The following is a 26,924-nucleotide window of genomic DNA, read 5'->3' on the forward strand; positions in this document are numbered from 1 at the left end:
TATATATATATATGTATATATAATTTCTTATAATATATAGTTTTATATAATAAAATAAGAATATACAAAATAAAGGAACCTGGTTATAAGTCGAGGCTAGAATTTGATTCTATGTCCTCACTATAGATTCGCGTCGTTATGGTGCTAACAGACTCAGTGACGTCTATCTCCCAAGATATAACAATTTGTCTTCCTTTGGTAGTAACACTGTAAACCGAAGAAATAGGTGAACCGGCTCGGTGTAGTACTCTCTCATAGACTAAGGCTCGAACCCACAGACTAAAGCTCGAACCCACATACTAAAATCTGATTCTAGAAGAAGAGAGAAGTAGGAAGAGAATTCAGAATTAGAAAAGAGAATTCTGAATGGAGTGATTTGTAATTGATACAAAGGGGGGTATTTGTAGGTAACAAGATGCCTTTTTGGGTGGGTGCAACCCTTTGGAAAAAACTAAAAAGTGATTTTTAAACAAGGTGCCTTTTCGGGTAGGTGCAACGCTTTAGAACAAACTAAAAAGTGGTTTTTACCTATTCGGGTAGGTGCAACCCTTTGGAAAAAACTAAAAAGTTGTTTTTTAATTTAGATTCAACCCAAACCAATTTAAATAAGCCCAGGCTAAAAATTTAATTAAATCCAAACACAGGCCCAAATTCTATTTAATAAAAAATTAATCGAACTTCACAATCAAACCCAAGCCTGGATTGGGCAGGGCGCACGCGTGTTTGGTAAACAGTTTGGACCCAAGCTTGCTTAGGTCCTCCCCCTCTTAAAAACTTGGGTGCCATTAGGCCTAAACCCAAGTCTTAAAGTTGGTTGATTTAAACTTCAATAGGTTTCAACATTTTTCCATGTGGGACAAGTACTTCCCACATTTTGCATACCCATTTAGGTTTATCAACCACCTCACTTTGGAGCTAATTTCTCATTCGCCCGGATACGAATTTGAGAAAGTGAATATACTAAGTTCATCTCCTTATGGAGAGGAACAAGTTCGTCTCTAGATCTGCAAAAAACTCTTAGTGGAATCTACTCCAAAGTTTCTATTTTGTATGGCCCGTTTCCAACACCTACTTCTAAAAGGGAGGTCATGGGTTCGAACCTCAGTGGAAGCATGTGTGTGTGAGTACCAACTAGGAAAAAAAAAAAAAAAAAAAGCTTATGATGACGAAGCCATTAAAATTTCAAAATTGAAAAAGACGGATAATGATATTTTGCTATAATGGAAAGAGATGAATGCAGTGATGATTTTCAGATGAGCAAATGAGTATTCATTATATAAGATAAGAAATATAGTTGTTACGATCAGTTAAAAAAAAAAAAAAAAAAAAACAAATTTAATTAAATTTTTTTTTTTTTGGAGAGCGAAAATTAGGAGAGCTGCTAACGAATTACTGATGTGGCTCTTAAAAAAGCGAAAGTGACATTTTTGGAGAGTCAAAATCTGAAAAGACTGATACATATGGCCTGAGAAAGTACCGTTTTGACCCATTATCACCTTTTGTATCATGAAAACACATTAGGAGAAAGTAAAAAAGGAACCATTGTCAAAGATTTTGGAAGAATATATCATATATGTACACATTTATTTATATTGACATTTATTTATATTGACATATGAAATAAGTAGAAAAATTGATTACAAACAAATATAGATTCTAATAAACAAGTGTTCAGGTAATATTTTGTTAAAAAACATGAACATTGATGCTCACAACTTTTCTTAGTTGGAATGAGTTATTATTAGTTAATGATTATTAGTTCCGATACTTTGATTTTTATTTTTTTCTCAACATAAAGGTGCCGTATGTTTGAGTTTTAATTATCGGAGGAAAAAATAAAAAATAAAAAATAAAAAATAAAAAATCTATCACGTACTAGTTTTCAAAGCAGTCCTAGCGAAGCATGAGCGCGTGTGATCACCACTCTGTCTACCGGGCTAATCTTATATCAGTGGTCTCGCTTCCACAACTCCATTCCGTGTACTCCTTCGAAACCAATCAAAATCCATTTCCTTTTCATCTCTCTCTCATCATTTCCAGTAGTAGTGAGAGAATTTCAATGGCGAAACCTATCGTCGACACGGAGTATCTGAAAGAAATCGACAAGGCTCGTCGTGATCTCCGCGCTTTCATCTCCAACAAGAACTGCGCTCCCATCATGCTTCGCTTGGCGTACACACACATTCTCTCTCTATCTATACACACATATCACTCTGATTGGTTCCTGAGAAAATTTGTGAACAAAATTGAATAATTCTGTGATCTTTGTATTCTTTTTAGGTGGCACGACGCTGGTACGTATGATGTTAATACGAAGACAGGTGGCCCTAATGGCTCGATCAGGAATGAGGAAGAGTACACTCATGGATCAAATAATGGCTTGAAAATTGCCATTGATTTTTGCGGTAATGCTTTTATTTTATTTTTTTTTATTTTATTTCGAGTTTGATTTTATTATTGGGAAAATTATACATGAGATTGATACAATTATATGGTTATGAGAGGAGTTATGTATGTATATTTGTTTGCTTAAGTAGTTGCTAGTTGAGTAATTTTGTTGGGTAGAATTTATACTAATCTCTTCTCTTGCAAGTTAGATAAAGTATCTTAAGTTCTTAACAACAATGAATATAAATTAACAAGAATATGGTGGAAAATTATACGATAGATCAATTAATAAAAATTCTAAAAATATTAAGTCACATAGATAAACATAAAATTTACAAAACTTAAAGTCAAGAACTGGCCTGGCAGAATGAACTACTAATAAAAATTCTAAAATTAAGGTAAATGGATAAACATAAAATTAACAAAACCTAAAGTCAAGAATTTGCTTGAAGAAAGGTGAGGCATGCAGATTGTGTTTTCCTAAAGGAAGAGTGTCCTGCTTATCGTGCAGGTACAAACACCCAACTGAATCTCGAAACAACTCTACTGTTGGGGCATTTGAAGTAACTAAAGATGCCCGGATGAAACTCCAAAATATGTAGAAGATATAGATAATAGATTGAAAGCTCAAGAGAAAGAGAGAAATAAAAACGTGAGAGGTAAGTAGGATTCTTTGTGTGTGAAATCTTAAAATTAGCGAGCCCTTTATACGGTTGTAGGGTCTGCCAATAATTACGAACACATTAAACTGTGGGCTAAATTTTTGGCAGTCAAAGGGCCATCAATTTTGGAAAAATGATAAACTTGACAATCGTTATTTGAACTGTTTGATGTGGTAATCAATGATTGTGATAAGCACCTAGGAGAGAGATTTTATTCTTTTTTAAATGCTGACAAGAGTCCTTGTTGGACTTTATCCATTGAAGTTGTGCAAAAACATGACTTTTTGGTAGCATTACTTTTAATTTTGTAATTGAAGATTCAAAATATTTCTAGTTATGAAATTTGACTGAAAAATGAAATTAGACTAGATAAATATGGGCCAATGGAATAAAATTGGGCCAATGAATATAAGAATCAAATTGCCCAAAGTGGGTTGGACTTAAAGGTTTTAGAACCTATTACACATCAAATTTGCTATATTTTTTTTTAATAATTGGTGATGTATTAGAAAAAACAAACAATACAGGTGCACAGAGGGCATCCCCCAGTCAAGACATATCAATTAAAGTGTACATCTCATATTGAGAAAGCCCACTTCCAATAAACCAAAAAGGTAAAAACATGATGCCCACACCAGGAAATTAGATAGTGATACATGATGGACATCTAATACTTCAAATAACGTGTTCCTAGCCACCACTTCTGGAGGTGTATCAGTAGTCCCATGAAGTCGTGCATTCCTCTCTTGCCATATACCCTATACTAGAGCCACAAAGTAGCTTCGAATGATCTTGGAATTATGTTGCTGCTGCCAAAACCAGGAGTACCAATCCCCTAGCTGAGTTCCACCACCAAAAGTAGACAAATCCCTGTTCAGCATAGTAATAGCCCATCTCCACACCTCTTGAGCAAAAGGACAGGAGAAGAAGATGTGGTCTCTAGTATCTCTATCATGCAAACAGAGAGAACACCTGGCTGCAGCTGCTGGGGTAAGTGTTGGCCAAGGTGGTCTGTAAATGCTACTTTTGTGATGTTAGATAGGCTCCCAACCATGGTTAATTTGCACAGAAGAAAACTCAAATTTGCTATTTGGAAATGTTTAAGAACTGCATTTGTTTTCACATAGGAAAATAAATTGTTGTATCATTACGATGATTTTCGTAATGCAAACCTTAGTGCCATTATTATATGATGCTTTCATTCAACTAACAAATTGCTTTTCTTGACTAAATGCCTTTTAATTGTATTTTATGAAACAAAGGCAAAGAATGGTGTTAGACTTCTGATTACTAAGTCAAAATCCATTAGGACTGAATTGCGTGACGTAGCCTCACACTATCTTATGTTCCAAATAATTATGTAGTGTAAAAATGAAACAGAAAACTAAAACATTAGAGTATATTTATATTCTCTTATATCTGTATGTATGAGTTACTAGGGTATCACCCACAAGCATTGCTAGTTTGTATGCACTTGTGCACGTGCATATGTCAATAATGATGCTATACTTACCAGAAAGAATGTGTGAATAAGATGACATTGTGTGAGTTGTGCTATACGGAATGGATGCGGAATAAAACTTTGGAAAAATACCTAGAGGGGAGGTGAATAGGTTTAACTTGCCCTTTTGTCTGTTTTTATTTATTTTTATTTTTTATGAGTCCTTTTGTCTAAGCTTTTGCCTATTTTATTTTTACCGAAATAAAATTAACAGCAAACCCACAAAGCAAAAATAAAGTGCCAGTAAAGTAAATTGAGAGTTAGAGATTGACACCAGGTTTTTAGTGTGGAAACTCTTGTTGGAAGAAATTTGACCATATGGGACGAAAACTACAGAGACTTTCGCAGTTTGAAGCGAAACGAACTAGTATCTTGAAACAAAGTACATACTCTGTCTTAGGCTCACACCCACTTCGCTCTACCAAGAACTTGTTGCTGAATGCCTCTGGCCTTGCAATTCCCCTGTCCAAACACTCTAGACTCCAGACTTACTCCTCAATCCTTGTAGAAAGGTAGTTGGAAGAATACGAACACTCCACTAATGCTTTGTCCCTTTCGTAGCACGATCGAATCCTCCTTCCTTCAACTCTGAATTTGTGAAGGGAAAACAAAACCCTGGTTCTTTGAACGGAATTTGTATCAATCCTTAAATTTCTCGGACTCTGATCAGAAAGTGAACACCAACCTAATTCACTCTTGTGTAATAGTGTGTGCTCTTAAATAAAGAAAAACATACAAAAAAATCAAGGATGATTTTCTGTGGAAAATACTCTAAAAAAGCGTTCTTAATTGTAAAAATTATATTCTCTAAGCTCTTAATTTTCATGAGGGAAGAAGAGTATTTATAGGGGTTTGACCATTTGAGAGTCCTTATGTAGCTTGGAAAAAAAGACAAAGTTGTACAAGGACATCTTAAGAAGTTTGGCGCAAAAAGGAAAGCGCGACTGGTCCGAAAAAGTGAGACCGGTCAGACTTGCCCAGATTATAACACAACGGGTATTTCGACAAGTGCGACCGGTCGGACAAATTTGGACCAGTTGGACTTTTACAGATTTCAAGAAAAACTTTAGTAAATCATTTTGATGAAGTGCGAACGATGGGAAAAAGTTGGACTGGTCGGACTATTACAAATTTTGAATTTTTCGATAAAAACAAGTTTTTCCTAAGTCCTACCTCACCAAACTTAAAAGATAAAGTGTCCTCACACAACATACCCTTCTCTAAATGATGTTCTCATTGAATCAAAGTATGATTGACCAAGGTTGCAGTGCACTTGTAGTTCTGCTTCCGACATCAAGATTCAAAGTCAAATAAAAATTACAACTGGATTGGACACGTTTTGACAATGAAATTAGCCTATTACAAAATTTATATCTCACACATTGGATGATTTATATATCCACTTTAAATTGGTTAATGAGAAGCAAGAACTTGAGGAAAAGTTACAAGCACTTGTATTGGCGTGCAGACTTTGTTAATTGTGAATTCTCATTTCACATTGATGACCTTTCTTGGTCAAAAGTAATCTGAAAGAAGAAAATTATGTTGTTTTACAGTGTCTATGAGTTTTATTAATAATCACAGTGGAATACTGAGTGCAAATTGATGAAGAATTGTTCATTTTGACTTGATGAAAAACAATATATTGTTTATAGGTTACAATCTTGTGACATGGACCTGAGCTATGAGGCATTTCAAAAAGCATTTCTTTAGTTATGAGGCATGGAACTTATGTGAAACACATAACTTGAGGCACACATTGCTTTTAGAAAATGACGTTTGTGGACTTATAAAATAAAAAAAAAAAGAAGAAAATGATGCTTGTGGTCAGCTTTACCTACTTACTAAGAGAAGTGCCTGCTTTACGAAAATTGTGGTCGCCCAATTACTTCGATGGTGGTCTTCATTGATAGACAAGAATTGTATTGGAAGTTATTTTTCTGAACTAGTTTGCTTTCTATTAGAAATAATAATAAGAATAATAAATTATGTTGTTAATGTATGTTTGTAAAAATTGGAAATTTAACACGTCTTACTTCCTGTAAACAATAAACAATTCAACTTGAAAGAAAGATTGCGAAATCTATTGAAATTATTTGTTTGCAAATGAGCACACACATTACACAATATAATTATGTAAAATAATACCTGTCATCATTTATGTAAAATGAAATTGAATGAGCATGAATAATTATTGAATTACTATACAAATAGTAAAAAAATTATATTCAATAATGATTGTTGAATATTAATGTTTTTCTTAGAGAACTTTGAGATACAAGTGGTATTTCGTCTCTTATGTGTTTTACACAACATTTAGGCAATAGTTTGAATTTCAAAATTATATTGAATTAATCTTTAAGAGAATGGAAGAACTTTACCTTTTCTTCTAAGTGCAATCAATGTTTTCGAGATTTGAATAAATAATGTCCAAGCAAACAAATTTTAAAAAATAACATTTAGATAGAGACAAATCCCATTGTAACATAACAAAATACTGAAACAGCATTAAATTATTTAATATTGTTGTGCATTGTTATATTAGCTAATTATTTCATGATTACCATTCTATTTTTTAATTGTTATTTTTGGTCACATGCATTTCGCGTGAACTAAATGAGAGGAAGAAATTTAAGAGGTTGAATATGTTCTCTACCTGTTGTTGCTTGGGCTAGCACTTCAAAGTAGTGGTGAAGGTTGGTTTATGCTCTATGGTGGGACTCTGGGATTAGCTCAAATACCAGCTGCAAATATAGGTGTTGGTATGCAAAAACTTTAAATAAGGTAAACACAGGAGTTTCCTTCTTTTAACAAATTATTTTTTATGGGTAAAAGATGTGTATTTGAAACAAAATGAGGATAAGAACAAAAGCAGGAGGTTCCTTTAGGGAGTAGGGACAAAGAGAAGAATTACTCTCACATAAAGACCAGCAAGCATTGGAATGATCTAGCAACATGGCTTAAAGACTTGTCCGGAAAATCTCACAATAAAATATTGACCTTTCTAATATGAGTTGAAAACCAAATGGTAAAAAATTTAGCACAATATTTTTCATTGTAAAGGGATGAGCTCCTAAATGGTTCACAAATTTTGTCTTACATGGTTCCTTGCACATACAACTCCATTGGGAATTGCTCATCCTCTATTACTAAAATGATTCACCATAAGGATTTTGTCCCAAAATGCTACCTGCTTGAAGAAAGAAACCTATAAAAGGGGCTCCAGTATCCAAACTTCCTTGCACGGTAAAAAACCTATTTATAATCGTTCAACCAAACAATCCCATCTCCAGTTGATATTCTTCCTAATGCATTCTACATTTTTGGGGGGCACAGTTGAGAAACAATGCCTTTGCCACTCCATTTTTCAATTATTCAGACCTATTGAAATTTTCATTCCAATGCATTTTCTCCCTGGACCATAACTACTGTACCTTTGCATCCTCTAAAGATGAGATACGGGAATATTCAGAAACTTACGCTTCAAAGTTTACCTCCTTTGTTTCTTTGAACATCTCCAACACATCATGGCATCGAGATTATTTTGTCTTTTCATTAATATATTCTCAGATCTAATTTTAATAATAATAATAATAAAATTATGTTAGACTCGGTTTTTAAATTTTATGATATTGCACTGCCATTAGTAGCCTCCAGCATCTTGAAACATACCCATTTAGTTGACAAAGTTTTTATTGATTTGAATGATTAAAGAAATGATTTAACTTTGTTGGTCAGTCCATTCTAATATTTGGTTTATTTCGAGGGATTCTCCACATATCCATCTGGTATCCAGCATATCATGAAGAATTGAATTCTGATGATTTTTTCCCAAAAAATATTGGTATATCTTAGATTTCAAATTTTACTTTATTTGGCTCAAAAAAGGAGCAGTTACATTCAGGTCGATAAGGTTTTTATGTCAAATTACAGTATTGAAGTGACATTGATGACAAGAATTATTGTCTGAAAGGTAACATGGATACTATTGCATGGTAGATTATTAGACAAATATTGTCATATAGGAGAAATTCATTGATAGAATTTTAAAATTTGTTGATATTCAAATTTATGATTTAATATATATATATATATATATATATATATTTGACAATATATTTACAGAAATAAATTGCAAACTACCATATAACATGTTTGAAATATCTGTTCTGCTTTGTACTTATTTAATCTGTAGACTTGTGGATAATTTTAGTTTGATCATGTACTCGATAAAAATTTCATCATCTTTGTTTCCCTGAAGTAATTTGATTGAAGTTAAAATTTTGATTACTTTTTCTAATGGATGTTTTTTTAACTTTGGATGGCAGAGGAAGTGAAGTCTAAACATCCGAAGATTACATATGCGGACCTATACCAGGTGATTATTATAGTGTCAGAATAATTTGTGCACTTGTTTTTTAGACTTGGATGGTACATGTGGGAGAAATAGCATAGGTAGAGGTTGTTCACTTGTTCTCCTTCAATTTTGTTTCGTAAGACTTTGTTTTTTTTGATAAATAAGAATTCATTAAAGGTGCTCAAAAGGGGAGCACTCCCAAGAGAATACACAAGGCGCCAAAGGCTGCCACTATAATTTCAAGCAATCCACAAAACCCAAAAGATGCCCCAAAGATTTACAATTACGATCATATACCCAAATGAATAAAGTAGACAAAATATTGTATTTGAGAGACCAAATATGAGTTTCGTCTCCATCAAACGATCTCCTGTTCCTCTTGCGTCACAGGCCCCGCCATAAACAATGGGGAGTGGCCCTCCATGCATCTCTGGCTCGGCTCTCCACTATACACCCTCTCCAAGCCTCAATCATGTCCACGGTCGAGCTAGAGAACACCCAAACATGGCAAACGCTACTAAGAACATAGACCAAACGTCCCTCGGCACTGGGCAATGAAGAAGGAGATGGTTCACTGTTTCCTCCGGCTACTTGCACATACAACACCAATTAACCATTGTTTTGTAAGACTTTTAATTCTTTGATGAAACAAGAATTGGGAAGAAACATCTGCCTTAGATAGTCAATTGACATTATAAAACTGAGGTTATGTCTTTCTTTTTTTTTTTTTTTTGATAAGTACTAAGGTTATGTCTCTTTTACTAATAAAAGTCTTAGAGTCTGTAGCTCGTGCAAACTATATTCTTGATATTTGAAGTCTCTCTATTAACTTATGGGTAAAGTGAGAAAAACACCCCTAATGTTTACATTTTGGGCAAATAACACCCCTATCCTTTATGTTGGGTATATAAGTCCGTTATGTTTGATTTATCAAAAAAAAATTAAGTCCGTTATGTTTGAAAAAATGAGCAAAGAAGGGCTTGAGGTCACTGTTTTGTTATAAATTTGACACTTTTAGTATATGAAATTCTGAAAACACCCTTATCTCTTCCAGTAATGCCCTTATATTATATGTATATATATATATACACACACACACACACACTGAACCGATGCCGGCAACTAATTAAATGCTTCAGTACCCAATGCCAGCCAAAGAGGACTCATCAGCTGATACCTTCAAAACAGCCCCAACAATTGAACTTACTATAGAAAGCTGCAGCTAAAGCCATAGACATGGTGGAGGAAGCTTTACCAGATAGCAAAAACCACCGACCCAAGTGTCCAAAATGCCTGAAACTTCGCTCCTATGCCGGAGCAACCAGTCTTCCACTCATTACTGGTCACCGGTACAATACCCGATTGCCGGTTGCTGGTTACCTATGCATGCCAGCTCATGGAAACTCATCGCCTCATTCAGGTGCCAGAATTGGGCTGGCCGGTCTTCCCTAAAGCCATCGGCGAGCTTCATTGACATTCCGGCATTGCTTGGCTGGTCCTCTTTTGCGCCAGAGGACACTTCGGGCTCATTGACAACAATCACTGCATCGGAGCGGCCAACGCCGGGTTTATATTCTACATGCCAAAAATTATATAAAAAAAAAAATTTGTGTTTCAACAATCTCATTTTGATGAGATTTCACTAGGATTTACAGAGCACAAACAAATGATCTTGATTCAGTGGCCACAGATGACCAAACCCATCAAACAGATGATCCAAACCTGGTCTCTGGCATTGATAGATCAGAGCCATTGATTGGTTTACCATTGCTCAGTGATGGGAGTTTTTATTTAATGGGCGAGAGAGAAAATGCATTTGTTAATTATCAAAAAAAAAAAATTTAAATGCATTTGCCCAGCGATGATTATCCCAAGAGATTAAGGACTGGGGAATTGGATTTGAGTGTGACAAGAGAGGCTTTTGATTGGATTTTGAAGGTGGGTGATTAATTTACGTCACCGTGCTTTCACCGGATGATTCCTCGTGTTTTGAATCTGAATCGCTCTCACTAGCATTATTTTTGCCGGAGTCACGCCGTTGTTCTCATTGTTTCCTCGTCATCGATCACTATCACCATTGGCTTCTCTCTCGCGAGGAAGGCGGCGACTGGCTTCATTGCCGGTGGCAGTGATGATGAAGAAGAAACAAAAAAAGAAAAAGAAAAAAAAGAGACAGTTTAGTCATTTCACAATTTTTGAAAAGGTTAAAATTGTAAATTACAAATTTAAAGGTAGTTATGCCTTCTTTCTCTCCTCTCTTCCCCCCAAAAGTGGGCGGATAGAAAAACATAAAGGAAGGAGGGATGAAGCATCCCTTCTTGTTTCCTCCCTCTCTTCCCTTCCTTCAACCAAACACGAAAATGTTTATCCATCCCTCCTCTCATCCATCCTCCTTCAATCCTTCCCTCCAACCAAACATACCATTATTACTAAGTTCAGAATGGAAGATTGTGTTGAAAATTTCAGTCATGTGTTGGCAATTTCCTACTCAAAACTTGGGTTGTAATGTGCCAAAATGTTATGAGTAATGTGAGTACAAGCGTTGAAGATAATGTATACAAAGATTCATTGAGAACATGGCGCATGATCTGTACGCTCAATTACATATTTAAGGCACGTAAACAGACTTTAGAAAGATCGGCGCATCTCGTTAGCATTGGAAAACCCAATTTCTTTCTTCGGAGCCATTTCTTTTCCCGTCCCCCTGTCCCGACATAGTGCTTCGCTTCCGGTTCTTGAGGAGGCACAAAATACTTATTAAATGTGTTTTTGAAAATTAGTTTTTTGAATAGATGATTTATGAACAGGTTTTAAAATTACATTTTTATTGGAAAAAGGTGTTCGTCTATTGACCGAGGGCTCTCCCAGTAAGCCTCGATTGAAAGGTGGATCAATTGATTTTTTATTTCTTTTTAAAACCTCCAGTAAGCCGCAAAAGAAGAATTGAACAATTGAGCAGTTTCTAGAAGTTGTTGATTGATGGCTCGGTCAATTGAACCTTGCAGAATTTTATTTTTGGTAACTCTCTAAAATTAGGATCCTACAAGGATTCAACTTGTCACTTATCATATAGGACGAGTCTCCTCTGGCTATAAATATAGAGTTATATCATTCTAGGATGAGAGCCTCTAATCATTCTAGAGAGAGACTCTTATTCTAGAGAGAGAAAATCATTTTATCCTAGTATTTTCAATAGATTGACCAACATGTGTGATTGAGTAATCAACAAGAAGGAGATCATCCGACAATTATTGAAGAGTAATTTGATCGATCTAGATCAGAGCAGAAGGATTGAAAAACCTGTGGAGAAGCAGATAACATGAGCAGAATCTTTGGCGGAGCGGACTTAAGGGTTGAAGTCTCTGAGTGTGAGTTTGGCTATGGTTTGTGTTGAGAGGCAATTAGGAGTTTTAAGGTGAGGGAACTTTTAGCCTTGTTGTAACAGTTCTTCTCATGGTGGATTGTTCATAGTTGGACAATGTCCCGTAGTTTCTCCGTTTAGGGTTTTCCACGTAAAATTTCAGTGTTCTTTCTCCTTAAAATAAAAATTCAAATATCAATCTGCAAACATTAAGTGAATAACCAAAATTTAAAATTAATATAAACATCGAGTGAAATCTATCAGATTGATGCTTTAATAAACATAATTTTCATTATCCATGAAGGAAGGAAAAGTAAAACTTATTTATTTAGGTGTTTTCTTTCTTCTTCTTTTGTTTTTTTTTGTTTTTTTGGCAAGTCACTTTGCAGAATATAGGTTGGTTATGATATATATAAGTTTACATATATACATACATATATATATATATATATATATATATATATATATATATTCACATATAATGGTAGGTTATATTCCCTATTCATCTAATGCCAAAATCAAATTTACCTGATGTAGCCGGAATCAAGAAAGCTACATAAATGAAAAAAAAAAAAAAAAAACTTCAGAAAAGTGGGCTAATCCAACCAATCTTGCTTGCACAATAGAAAGGGCCACTGGTTTATCTCTCCATCAATCAAATTGGCCAAAGGTGTATGTTCATGAGCTCATGCTGAAGTTTCAATCAATTCCTACCAATATCCACGCCATGAAATTAGGAACATAAATCCATTAGCCCAAATGTCCAAAATAAGAACATCCATGCTCAAACCAATAAACTATTTATACCAAAGGGGTTATATCCATTGATATGAAGAGTTTAACCATAAATAATCTCTTAACCATCCCATCAAATAAGTGGAAGATTCATTAAATTGATACCCTGCCATGATGTGATGTGTTTGCAATGCCAATAAAAAAGTAACCCATCCACTGGTATTTAACATATAGAAAACTGCTAAATAAAACATTACTTTAGCAGTGATTGCGACATCGACATAAAAAAAATATATAAATGTGCTTGATATGAGTGCTAAATGCATAATTAATTGTATGTAATACAACAGTACCATGTTGAATCAGGTGACTGGTACTGGAATTTAGATAAAGATAGGATTTTGCAGGTTATGTAATAATGGTTAGTGGTGCTAAGCATGGCAGGTGTTTGACATATGTCAAGCAATATGACATGCTGATGGTTATATTGTCATGTGAAACATTAGATGGTCTACTTATATTTATAAACACACAGACATATACGTCCTTATCAGAATATATAAATAAATAAACGAAAAAATAAATGCACATATGGGCATGCTGGGATACACATATGGGCATACACATAGGTTAGCTGGTGGAAATATTAGTTTGTTGTTTTGTTGGTTAGGTGTCAACTGTGGAATATGGTTGAGATAAAGATTATTTATTTAATATCCCCCAAGGTTATGTCCAAAAAGCTGTGCTCACTTTTTTCCTCTCTTGTTGCTCCTGTCCAAAAAGGGGGTCACTGATGCTGTAAGTTAACTAAGAAGTTCTGATGTGTAGATAATTACTTCTTAGTAGATAATTATTACTATTATTTTTTTCTGGGTAAAGTGGAAAATTTTATAGAAATGAACAATATAGTACAAAAACTCAAGGGCATACCATTGGAAGCCAACCACACATAGATGCAAATATCACAGAGCAACAGACTGAAGACATCAAACACCCTCAGAAAAGCAAAAGACAGAAACAAAACAGCACTACAACAAAATGAACATTTCAAATCAGGACAGCACATATAAGTGTTACCTATCAGCAAACACTGTAGTAAGAGTCATCAACTAGACCTTGAACTAACTGAACAGCATCCACAGCAACATAAGGAAAACACTGTCTAACCAAGTCAAACCAGCAACTAGTGAAGCAATCAACACATCAGAGAAGAACCATCCCCCAGAATACCACGACATACAAACAGCAACAGCAGAGAGGACATTCCAAACCACTGTCAAAAAAGAATACCACACAGCAATACAGCCAAACAGCAAAGCACCAATGCCAATCAAACCACAGCAACCACACCACTACACTGAAGACCAAATACACTGCAACAGCAGGTAGAAGAAGCAACAGGCGAACACAACAGCACATAAGAAGCACCATAATCAACTGAAATAAGAACAGCCAGCCACATCACAGCAACCAATCAAGCCCACCTGCATAGCACCAGGACTACTCAACCCCAAAACAGGTCCAGCAGAACATCAACTGCAGGATAACGTCTACCAAACAGATCACGTTGATGTGTAGATAATTTCGAGTAGTTTAATTCTAAATGCAATTGAGATTTGAAGCATGAGTGAAAGTGTCAACCACATTCATTTAGAGGCTTTATTATAATGGGCAAAAGGCTTATTAATGTCTTCATACATAGGTTAAATGAGTACGTTTGAATTCAGCTTCCATTTGTATTTAATATAGGTTTATTGTGAATTTGCTTCAAAGCATTTACAGATACAAGAATTGTGATCTGACCTTTTTTTCTCCTCTGATGGGTAACAAGTGCGATCTGACTTAAATATAAACTCATAGAGAATAAAAGATATAATTTACCTTAATTAAGCTATTTTATGTATGTGTACATGAAGTGTAGAAGATAATTTGACATGTATACACCAATTTTGCTTTTAGCTTGCCGGTGTTGTTGCAGTTGAGGTCACTGGTGGTCCGACCATTGACTTTGTTCCTGGTAGGAAGGTATGTTATTATGTCATATAATCTGAAAGTAGCTTGTCTTTATATAATTTCTCTTTGTTAACTGCTGCTTTTCTTCTAGGATTCGAAGGTTTCTCCCAAGGAAGGACGGCTTCCAAATGCTTCTAAAGGTCATTTAATGCTACTTCTAAATTAGTTTGTGTGTCTTTGGTTTGTTTAATGATATTTGTCAAGAGCTGTTGTGGCTTCTCAATCATCAGAGTTTTCAATCTTGGATTTCTTTTCTTTTGACTTGTAAGCATTCAATTTTCTGATTATATTATTGGGTATATTATAGAATTTTATGTGCTTGTCCAAGGTGGAAAAAGGAAAAGAACATTTAGAACCTTGCTACCATGGTACCACCGTTCTGACTCCAAATGTTGTTTTTCATCCCCCCAAAAGACTAAATGGTCATTAGATTTCTAAATTATTGAAGGAGCATAGATTTTGTATGTATGTAATAATTAGTATTTATAGTTGCAGTCATCGTTGTGCCAATAGTAACTAGCATTAGCTGACAAACCCACATATCTGTTTTACTGATTAAATCTCAGAACAGATGAATTAGGCTAAGTGGCTTGTGATTAAGATACCTGGTTGACAGGCATTTTACTTGCCACAGGGAACTAACCAGAGATTTGTGAAGCTCTCGTGGTGCAATTATGCATTCTCTTTTTTATGTTGTTTGAAATACAGAAATTGGAGTCTAAAATTCATAAAATATATCAATATCATAGAACATGTACATGAAGCCATCTGGTTCCAGTAAGATGACATAAATTGGGTCGTTGGTGGGTAGCATCTGTGTGGTTTACATTCCTGATTACCCTGATGCATGATAAATATGTCTGATAATTAAGATGCCTGGAAAACTGGCATTTTACCTGCCTTGTGGAACTACCCATAGCTTGGTGAAACTCCTGTGATACAACTATTCAGCTCTTCTCTTGATCAAAATCACAGAAAGTTTACTCTATTTTATGTGCGTGATGGATTATTGGAACTTGGAAGGAAGCAAAGGTAGGAGAAGAAGAAGGTATACCTAGAGGAAAGAAGAACTTTATTTTGTTTTTACTTTTTTTTTTGGTTAAGTTAAAGGAAGAAGTAAATAAAGTAATTGCTGTTTCACAAATTTACCACTAGATCCTTGCATCTTGAAACAATATTTATATATGATGGAAAAAGGTATAAAAGAGGTGGGTTGTCCCTTGCTCTCCTCTTTTCCCACTTTTGAGATGAAGGGATATGGTGGGCCGGGCCCTGGAGGGAAGGGCATTCCTTCCGTTTCTCTCTTCTCTTCCTATCTCCTTTCTCTCCCATCAGCTAATGGAGAGACTATCCATCCCTCCCCTCATTCTTTTCCGTCTCTCACTCTTCCATCGTACCAAATGGACCGTTATGACCGTTATCTCAAATTCATTTAAAAATCCATTTCATAAATGCATGTACATAAAACTGTCTGACTTTAGTAAGATGACACAGACTCCACTGTTGGATTGCATTGTGGGGTCTATATTCCCTCTATGCATGGGTGCTTTATTGATAGCTTCCCACTTTCATCAATGTCCCTGAAGGGATTCAAGGAGCTTCATATGGTGTCCATGTGTCAGGCTGGGGAAGAAGCTTCTTAATCATAGGATTTCCTCTATTGATTCCTATTTTATCATCGCAAACTCTTAACTTTGCTATACTTGTATTCCATGTCTGAAATTTCACATTCAGCTATAGTTTGTTGACTACACCATTTTTTATTTTTTTTTCCCTAGTTGGTACTCACACGCACATGCCTCCACTGAGGTTCGAACTCCTGACCTCCCTTTGGGAAGTAGGGGCCTGATACCGCTAGGTCACAGGTCTGTTGGTGACTACACCATATTTACCTTACACTAATGTCACTTAATTTAAATTACCCCCATGTTAAAACTTAGGGATCATCCAATTAGGTTGTTCGCTCCACATCTAGTCAGTTGTTCTATGTAAGCCTTTTTTCAGGTAATTATCCTATCTGGAGCCTGTTGGTGTATGCTTTTAATAGTTGGATACTTGGATTCTAGGCGATGGATTTAAATCACATTCAGTTTTCAAAGATGTAGTAGTGCATTGGTGTTTCGCTAATGAGTGGACAAAAGTGAGATTTGCGAGGTTATGCTTAAAGCGCTTATAGCTGCAAGCATGTTTGATAAAAGTGACCAGTATTGGACACTATAATCATTATAGTGAGTATGTTGATTGTTAATATTGTCATTTTGCTGTTATATAATTATGGGTAAAGTATAATGGCACCCCCTAAGGTTTGGTACAAGGACATACATATACAAGTTGACCTATTTTTGGACAATGGAACCCCCTCAGGTTTGATAAAGTTGACAAAGACACTATGATAATGGTGAATTGACTTTATTACCCTTTGACACATACAACCCTTTTCGATTGACTTAAATGCCCTTAGATTAAATAGGTGTAAATGGATTGCCTGGTACAACCCATCTGAGAAACCCAATTTTTCTCTCTCCTCACTTTCTTCTTCTCTTTCCCTCTCAAACCCTAACCCAAACAAACAGCCACTGCCTCTCCCTCAAACCCAACATCATGTCCATCCCCAAAACCACCACCATTAACACACCGTCTCCATCCCCAAAACCACCCACCATTGTGTATTCACCCACCGCCACCGTACAACTAGCGCCACCACGTCCACTTCCGTAACTACCAATATCCCAACCCTCACAACCACGACCACCACCACTGTTCATTTGCGCAAATAAAACCCAGAATTCACCGAAAATCCAAAAAATCACCAAAAAACAACAGAGAGAGAGAGAGAGGAATCAATCGTTGCCGACAGGACTCTTTGATGTCTTTGAACGACGGCCTCGTGACGATGGCGATGTGAGACGGTGGCTTCAAGATGGCGGTGACTTCTTCACGATGACGAGGGAGGCCCGAAAAAATGGGGGCCGATCAAATCCGCATGCACAGATCGACCGCAACAGAGCCCCACAGTGATTGCCGTTGAAGATGTCAAATTGGTAATTTTTTTCCCTTATATTTTTCTCCTTTGGTGGAGATTGATTTCAAGTTGCCAATTGATTTTAGTGATGATGACTTTTGGGTTCTCTTTCTGGTCTTGAGGTGGGGTTTTGGTAGTGGTGGTTGTCTTGGGTCTCTCTCATGCCGAGAAATTCTCCTCTCTTCTTCTCAAACTTATTCTTTATTTCTTTTGCTTTCTCTCTCTCTCTCTCTCTCTCTCCTTTTGCCTTCTAATTTTCTCTTGATGCTTTCCATATAGTTCTGCTTCATAGAGAGAGAGAGCAGTCACTGAACAGAGGATGAGAGTTTTGATATAGAGGTGTAATGAGTGTATAAGGGTAAAAACGCCATTTAAGAGTTTTGATATTTTATAATTTAATTTAATAAAATATTAAAGGTCAGTCTGGACATTTTACAATTTTTAGGGGCTGTTTGGATCGAATTTTTGACAAGGGTTTTTCATTGTCCAAAAATAGGGCAACTTGTATATGTCTGTCCTTATGCCAAACCTCAGGAGGTGTCATTGTACTTTACCCTATTATTATTATTATTATTATCAGCATTACAATTCTACTCTAGTGGACTGTGGTGCTTTTTCATTTTGAAGAATCTATGAGATAACTAGGGGAAAAAAAAAAAAAAAAAAGAATATATGAAGATGTCATGGAGAAGTTGAATGCTGCCTTCTGAGGATAGCTGTGCCTTGCATCACTGTGAACTCACAGAATGACCAGAATCAGCTCCTATTTCTCCTTTCCCCCCTAATTTTCTGTTTTTTAGCACTTTGAAACCGTGGAAGAATTGTGTTTATACATGATTATGATATGGTGTGCAGTTTAATAAGGTTTCATGGCAGCTGTATAGAAGTTGAATCTTGCATGTTCTTGTGTATATTGATGGTAGGTGTGTCACATCTGAGGGACATATTCTATCGGATGGGTTTATCTGACAAGGATATCGTGGCACTGTCAGGGGGCCACACTCTGGTATTCTTCTTTTTCCTTACAGTTTTTTAATTTAATTTAATTTAATTTATTTATTTATTTTCATGGGTGTTACTTTAAAAATACTTGCCTTGCTTCTGGAACTGAAATCAAAGCATTTTCTGCTCTTGAAAACGCAATAATTGTTTTTGAAATATTAACCAAGTATTGTTTGTACTAAGGGTTCCTTTAGAAAACATTTATTGTCTGGCTGGGTTTTCATGTTATAGGGCAGGTGCCATCCGGAGAGATCGGGTTTTGATGGCCCTTGGACTAGGGAGCCTCTGAAGTTTGATAATTCATACTTTGTGTAAGATTTACATATCAATTCAACATATTCTTCTGTTCCTTTTTCTCTAACTTGGTAAAAAACAGGCCTTTGAGTTTGTTTCTAATTTATTCTACAAATAATAATATCTGAAATAGGGAGCTGCTGACGGAAGAATCAGAGGGGCTGTTGAAACTTCCAACAGACACGGCTTTATTGGATGATCCTGAGTTCCGCCAATATGTTGAGCTCTATGCAAAGGTAATGTAGGCTTATATCGACCAGATGACAAGTATAAAATTGTAAATCATTTTTCATTTTGTGATCCCATTTAGCAATGGTTATAATGGTGGTTTCACTGCTTAAGGTAGACAAGTAAGGAGTGACATAGTTGCTTGAAAGTTTCAGTTGACCTGATTTTCGGTCAAAGTTGGCTGTGATACTTAACCTATTAGAGGACGGTGGTGTTAGAAGGTATTAAGATGAACCAGCTACTTAAGCTTGGTTCATGATCGGCTCATTGAATGCTTTGCTTGAGATTGGCTGCCGAAATAAAAGTCATAATATTATTTTGAAGCTCATCAACTTGTTGAGTTTGGCTTGAATTCATCTCCACAAGCTAATGAGCGTCTAACACTAAAAAACTAAGATGTTTAAGATTGAATCAAGATATGTTAAGAGTAAAAGCTCATTTGAGATTAGTAGTGAAAGGTGTTTTTATCAGATAGCTCAAGAATGAGTCTAATTGAAGAGTTTCAACTGAGACTAAACCTGGGGGTGGAGTATATGGTGCACAGTCAAGTAAATGAGTTTAGAGACTTGCACACCAGATTTATACGTGGAAAACCCTACCCCCACTGGTAGATAAAAAAATCAAGGGACTTGGCTTAGCCAATAAATTCACTATGAAGAAAGAGGGTACAACCAGTCCAGTTCAACATGATGAACACTAGCCTACCTCCAGACTCAGCAAGACAACAAATCCTCAATGGTCGTTCACCACAATTGATTTACTCCATACTCAGTTTCAACCTGCTCTACTAGGCGCATTCTAGAACATCTCTTTAGTCGTCCTCCAGCCTATCAATTTAACAGCTACATAATCCCATTGATCCACATCAATCCCATCATGCACTGCTTCTTCACCTTGGAATCCAATCTGTCCACCACTTTATGGTATAGGTTTGATTTGGCCTGTAGCACTTGTGGCTTTGTGTTGATGTTAACTTTTCAAGCTTATACCGCAACAATAATATCAACACAATAATATCATCATAATCACCATATTTAATGCAGAATGATACGTATGTATGAGGTAAAAGAATTTTTTATTAATTTTATTTTTTTTACTTATAAAAAAATGGTATATATGATGTAAAAGAAAAAAACACAAGATACAAATATCAAGTGTGGTGCTCTCAACTCTCACACAATTCTCACAAGATAATCTCTCTCACAGATTCTCTTATGGATATACACAAGTAGAACTCTCACAAAAACACTCGTGGATAAATAAACAAACAAACAAGAATGCTGAGTGCAATAAGGTAAGTACTCTAGGTCTGATATGTTTTCAGACCTCGTATTTATAGGGAACAATACTTGCTCCTCACTTCTATATCCTTGGTCTCCAAGTAAACTTGTTCCTCGAAGTTGAGAACTTGTTTTCCAAGTAAAATGAAAAGAAAATTCTAATGAAGTAGTTTTGGTCTTTTCTGTTGAAAAATATTTTAGACTTGATTCATTAATATGACACAAAAAGATCAAGAAAACTCTTTTAAGGAAACAAATCCTGAGTTAAAAAAAAATGTCCATTGATCTAACATTTCTGAAGCTTCGATTGATCGATACTATTCTCATTGATGATCTTACTGCTTTTGCCGATCGAAGTTGCTGAAGACTCGATCGATCAATGATATGCAGGGTTCGATCAATGTATATGCAACATAATCGATGTATATGCAACATACTGTTTTTGACATTTTTTTTCAAGACTTTATTCTACACATAAGAATACTCCATGAAGGTTCTAGAAAAAGGTTTTTGTGATGCATACTAAAAAAAAACGTGTCTAAGGCAACTCAAGTGTTATTTGATAACTCAATTCAGTGCTTAATTCTGAACGGATTAAGTGCGTTTGATAACACAATTTGAATATAAATGAAAACACTAAGCGCCACTTAAAATGGGGCAAAATGGATTTTGTGGATAGCTTAAAGTTGTAATGTCGCTGTTAGGCGGTTTGTTTCTCCCCGTTTGAGTGCCTGAAATGAAATTTACTTATCAATAGCAAAATTTTAAGTGATAGGGACATTACTTTTCTTTGAATGCTGAACGTTAAAAATTCAAAAAAATATAAAAAAATATTTATTTTCTAATTACCACTTAAAAATTCCGGGACTTAATTCTTAAAATTTTCAGTTTTATCAAACAACACCTTAGAACCTAACAATATAAGCATGAATGCAATTATGGAAAACCTTTTTTTTTATGCTATAGAAGTAAGTTTAGAAAACTTGGAAACTTAGCAAAAATAGTCCTAAGCACAAAATAAACCTTCTATATAAATTCAGAAAATATATATGTGTATATATATGTTATATATATTTAAGAGAAAGCTCTAGAATCTTAATCTTAATATATCATATATATATTTTTGTGAAAACTTATTTTTTCCTAATTTGTAAAATTAAATTAAACAAATGAACCTCTAGGTTTTACAATGCAAGACAAAGCATATGAACATGAATAATGTGTTTGCATGTGCCTAAATGGTGATAGATGAAATCAAGTGTGATTCATACCTTTTTAAGACTTGAGAAGATTACATCTTTGCCCTTTGAAGTTGATCTTTGGATTGTTTCGCCCTTTATAAAATTTCTTGGACGATTTTGCCCTTTTGATGTAGAATTCTTCAAACAAGCTTTATCTTCACACTTAACTCATCTAACTAATTTATTTCTATTTCACTCACTAAGCATTTAAACATTAAATTATATTGAGTGAGTTTTGTTCTACGAAATTTGCCAATCACATTGTTAATCTTCAAGTTGAGCTTGAGCAACCTACTTGGCTTATTTCCATCCTCAAAGGGTTGCATTTAATGGCAATTCAATGTGATCTATGCTGCGGTGTTAGACAATCTAATTTGGACTTGGCAATACCTATGTTACATGAATGTTTCAAAAGTACTTGTAGTTCTTATGTCAGAAACATGAATAACCAATGATATAAGGTTACTACTTTATAGCATTAAAAAGAGTGCAATGCCTATGTTGAACACTATGCTACATAAAAACATTATGTTGTTCTAGATATCAGATACTAGGATAAAATGCGCTGACCTATGTGAGGCTTGCAGCTTGCAGCTTGCATCCACGCATTATAGCTTTCTTCAAAAATTATGATCAACCTGCCTTGAGGTTATGGCAAAAATACAGATTATTTTCTATATGTTAGGGATCCGCTAAACCCGTTTAAAAGATGTTTCTCAGAATGGCGTTATTACCCTTTCATGTAACAAAATGAGACTATTAACCCTGTTCAAAATTATAAATGATGAATTTAACCATTTCCTGGAAGAGATTAGCATTGCGTAGTCATTTTATTTGCATTTGATTTTCATATCACTACTATTTTAGCTGGTTTTAAAACTCATGTAATGGCCATTTGATGATCTTAAGAGCAGCAGCAGTGTAGAATTACAAGCATGTTGAAAATCATGACACTAGTGGTCTGATATCTGGTGAGCTTCCACATCCAATAGCACAGTAGTTCCATCTTTGCTTCTTGCAAGCAGTTTTGCCTTCATGGCGTTCTATATAAAAATTTCCCTCCCTGCATTCCTCTAACGGAGAGAGGGCAACAATTTCCATATTAAAGGTATTAAAATCACAAAACACTCTCTCTTTCCCATGACTTTTTTATGGTCTTTCCTTCCCTAAAACCTTCATGTTTCTTGTTCGTTCTTCTTTCCTTACTCCAATTTACACACACACACACACACACAAACACACTCACACAGAGCCTATATACATAATTAATATACAGATGCAGATTATATACGTATATTACTCAACACAGACACACACACACACATATACAAATGTCATAGGCACGACTTGGGGTTGAAGAACCAAACCAGATCCTATCTTCTAATTCAGACAACCAGTGCAATGCCATCACCACCTCCTTCTACAGCCACCACCTCCTTGACTCTCTCTCTCTCTTTCTCTCTCCACCATACACTAGAATCAAGTTCTTGAATCCATAACATAGCATAGATTCAATATGTAACAGAGCATGAATGGGACAAAAGAGGAAATTTAAGGATGAATTCAGGTCCTTGATTGTGAATGGTAGAAATTGAAGGTATCTGCAAACAGGTATCAGTGTTCTTTTCCTTTCCTTTCTTCTTTTATGGTTGTCAATGTGCCTCAGAATTCAGAATTCGAAGAGGCGTAAAATCCCAGAATTGTTGTCAGGGAAGTTCTGAAATTCCTCCACTTTATAATGATGTCTCAAATTCAAAAATTACAGTTACAAATTTATTGAGGGTAAATTTGTCATGTTGCGTCAACTGTTTGGAGATGTTAGGGCTTCTAACTCCGGTAAGGGAGGTCGTAAGCCCATACATATTTCTTTTTTTTTTTTGTTTTTTTTGATAAGTATAAGCCCATACACATGAAGTACACTAGTCTTGGATGGACCAGTTTTGGCAACTGAATTAGCTGATTTCAAGCAGGCTGGTTCAGAGTGCACGCTTAGTCAACTATTAGGAGCTAATTGACATTTGCACATTTATTTTGTTCTTGTCATTAAGTTAGGTCTCGAATCCTTAATGGATATTTGTAAAGAAAATGATTGGGTTGGTAAATTGGTTTTGGTTTGTTGGCCCTTAATTATTGGCTGGGTCGGTTGGGTCTAGGATGAATGCTTTCTCATTCTTTTTCTTTATTTTCTCCCTTGTTCTGAAAACATGAATTTATTGTGGTGCCCTCCCAACCAACCCACACCTGACCAATTGCAAGCAATCAAGTGCCATTCCAGCTAAAAAAGATGTCTTTGCCATCTAAAACCCAAAATAGGAGAATATCTCAATCTTTCAGCTAATATATTTTGGACTATCCGACGTGCTGAGAGGTCAAGTCAACTGTTTTCATTTGATAAGATACTTTTTGGTTTAATTTTCAACTCTTAGTTCATGCTTTATTTTGTCATCTTGCAGGATGAGGATGCTTTCTTCAGAGATTATGCAATATCACACAAGAAACTTTCTGAGCTAGGGTTCACTCCAAGTTCCTCTGGTTCCAAGGTAGCAGTGAAGGAAAGCATCATATTGGCACAAAGTGCTTTCGGTGTTGCTGTTGCTGCCGCTGTGGCGATCCTAAGTTACTTTTATGAAGTCCGGAAGAAGAAGTAAGCAGAATTTGTTTGATCTCTCTATTGAAAAATCAATTTATCGTCTGTATAAAATCATTGGCAGAAAGGTTATATCTACCACACAGTGCTGAGTCCTCGTGTTTTCATTTTGATATAAGTTACAATAATACAACACCAAAGGCCTTCACTAGACTGCCTTTTAGCGAAACTAGTAGAAAGATAGAATTGGTCTTTTTCCTTTCACGTTGAAGTAAATATTAAATTGCATGTTAAAAAAATGTTTCATTTCACTTCCTTTGGTTGGCCAATTGTCGATTCAATGCGCGAAAGATTTGATTAGTGAGTTCATCCATAAAGCCAGGAGGGGGTCTTGTAATATCGTGCATATACTTTTTTTTCCTTTTCCCTTTTTTGCCCTTGATGGTTGTTGTAACTTGTAACCTAGGGTTCTTGCATTACAAGTTATGGTAATGGCATGTTTGTAGAAGGATGAAAAATGGAAGCTGTATGAGAGGGAGAGAAAAGACAGTTTGTATGAGGAAGTTATCCTTCTCTGATTTGATGTGTGAGCAGGATGGAAAAGGGTTCTGTATGTTTTAACTAGGTTTGGATTGAAGGGGGATACAAAGAAACATTTGCCCCTTTTCATCCTTACGATGATATTCTGTGTCATACATACATAGAGAGGCATAAATGTCCACTATGGAACTCGAATCCCTCACCTTCTTTCCTCTCCAATGGTTTCTAGTGCATTGGGACGGTGAGTATCAATGCCTGAACTTAAAATATGTGCTAATGTCTTGAACTTAAAATATGTGAATATGTCCTCATCGGGTAAATATTCTGTGTCATACATAGAGGCACAAATGTCCACTGTGGAACTGAAATGAAAGAATCTTGCGGTTTGAATCGAGTGATTTGATCCAGGAAGGATAGGTACTCCTTTTTCTGTGAGGATACGTTTTCCTTTTTCTAAAGGCTGGATATTGGACAGTTGAGGAGGGAGGAGCTTATACCATCCTGTCGGTTCATGAGGTTGTCGTGCCGAGACTGATCTTTGGAGGTAAGGTTTCTCTGTATTGGTGATATAGAGATTAGATCCAGAAGCTTGAATAGTGGTAACTGTTGGTTCCTCTATTCTTAGTTTCTTTTCTGTATTGATACCTTCGAATAGCCAATTTCTTGGTATATCGAGATCTGTCCATTTCAATAATTTTGGCTCAATTATTGAATCGAAGGGTCGAGGTTCAAAAAGAGTGACCAGTTTGGGGTCAATCGGAAGGGTAGAAGTTTCAGGTTCTTTGGTTAGTTCATAGAGAACTTTCCATTGAATTCCTAGACCTGGAGAGTTATGATCCATCTGAAGATTCGAGAGTTTGATTTTGACTTTCAAAACTTTTTCGATGTTTGGATCATCAAGAAGGTTTTGAAGAGTATATCTTTGAGTTGTTCGTTCGTAAACTGAATTTCTTCTCTAATAACCTTGCTGAGCTTAATGTTAGAGGATTCTTCTTCGGGATGAGAAGTAAAATTGAGCATGTAGACTTCTTCATCACTGTCGCTTGATTCTGATTCACTAGATATTTCGTAAAGAATATTATCTGAATCAGAAAGATCATGACCATAGATGACACAAAGATCTTCTGTTTCGATCCTTTTAGTCATCTTGGAAGTTCTTTTACCCTTTTTTTGGGCAACTGGGGGTGACGTGGCTTTCTTCATCGCAGATATATCATTTGCATCCTTTCTTCTTCTTTCTAGATGCCTTTGCTTTGGTTTTTGAAGTATTTCGTTTGATATACTTCTTCTTTTTCTGAACAGGCTTTTTGTCAGGCTTCCATTTTCGCCATTTGAATCGCTTTTTGCGAAAAGAATGCTGGGGGTAGGATTTGTCTGGTGAGCAACCTATTTTCCAAGTTTTGTGGAGAATCTTATCACAACAGCGTTGTCCGGCTGGTGTGTTGCTGATTTGATTCTTAACCTATTTTTTGGCTTTGGACTTCTAAACAATTTTCGTTTATAAGTCGGTAAAATGAAATTAGTTCGAAAACCAAGGTTATTGGTTCTCTTAATGCGTTCTAAGAAGTCTGGATAACCTTTTGTGGCTAATTCATCCCAAGGACTTGGAAGTTTAACAAAAAACTGTGGTAACCAGTGTTCTGTGCTAGTAATGGGTGGACGTCGAAAATATTTGGTAAATAATTTGACATATTCAGGAAAACGACAAATATC

The 26,924-nt window shown here is 35.6% G+C and overlaps 1 protein-coding gene across 1 annotated transcript; it reads left to right on the forward strand.

Annotated features, from left to right (window-relative positions):
• Positions 1-1,966: 1,966 nt before the first annotated feature.
• Positions 1,967-24,986, forward strand: LOC132300776 (L-ascorbate peroxidase 3). Its single transcript, XM_059798011.1, has 9 exons — positions 1,967-2,172; positions 2,281-2,405; positions 8,880-8,929; positions 14,964-15,029; positions 15,109-15,157; positions 18,963-19,045; positions 19,273-19,352; positions 19,469-19,571; positions 24,538-24,986. The coding sequence occupies exons 1-9, from the start codon at positions 2,060-2,062 to the stop codon at positions 24,730-24,732; spliced, it is 864 nt and encodes a 287-aa protein (XP_059653994.1). The 5' UTR covers positions 1,967-2,059; the 3' UTR covers positions 24,733-24,986.
• Positions 24,987-26,924: the final 1,938 nt, after the last annotated feature.

Source organism: Cornus florida, unplaced genomic scaffold (assembly GCF_030987335.1).
Source record: "Cornus florida cultivar Cherokee Brave unplaced genomic scaffold, ASM3098733v1 CherokeeBrave_3.0.0_Hap2_Chr03, whole genome shotgun sequence".
Lineage (NCBI taxonomy): Eukaryota > Viridiplantae > Streptophyta > Magnoliopsida > Cornales > Cornaceae > Cornus > Cornus florida.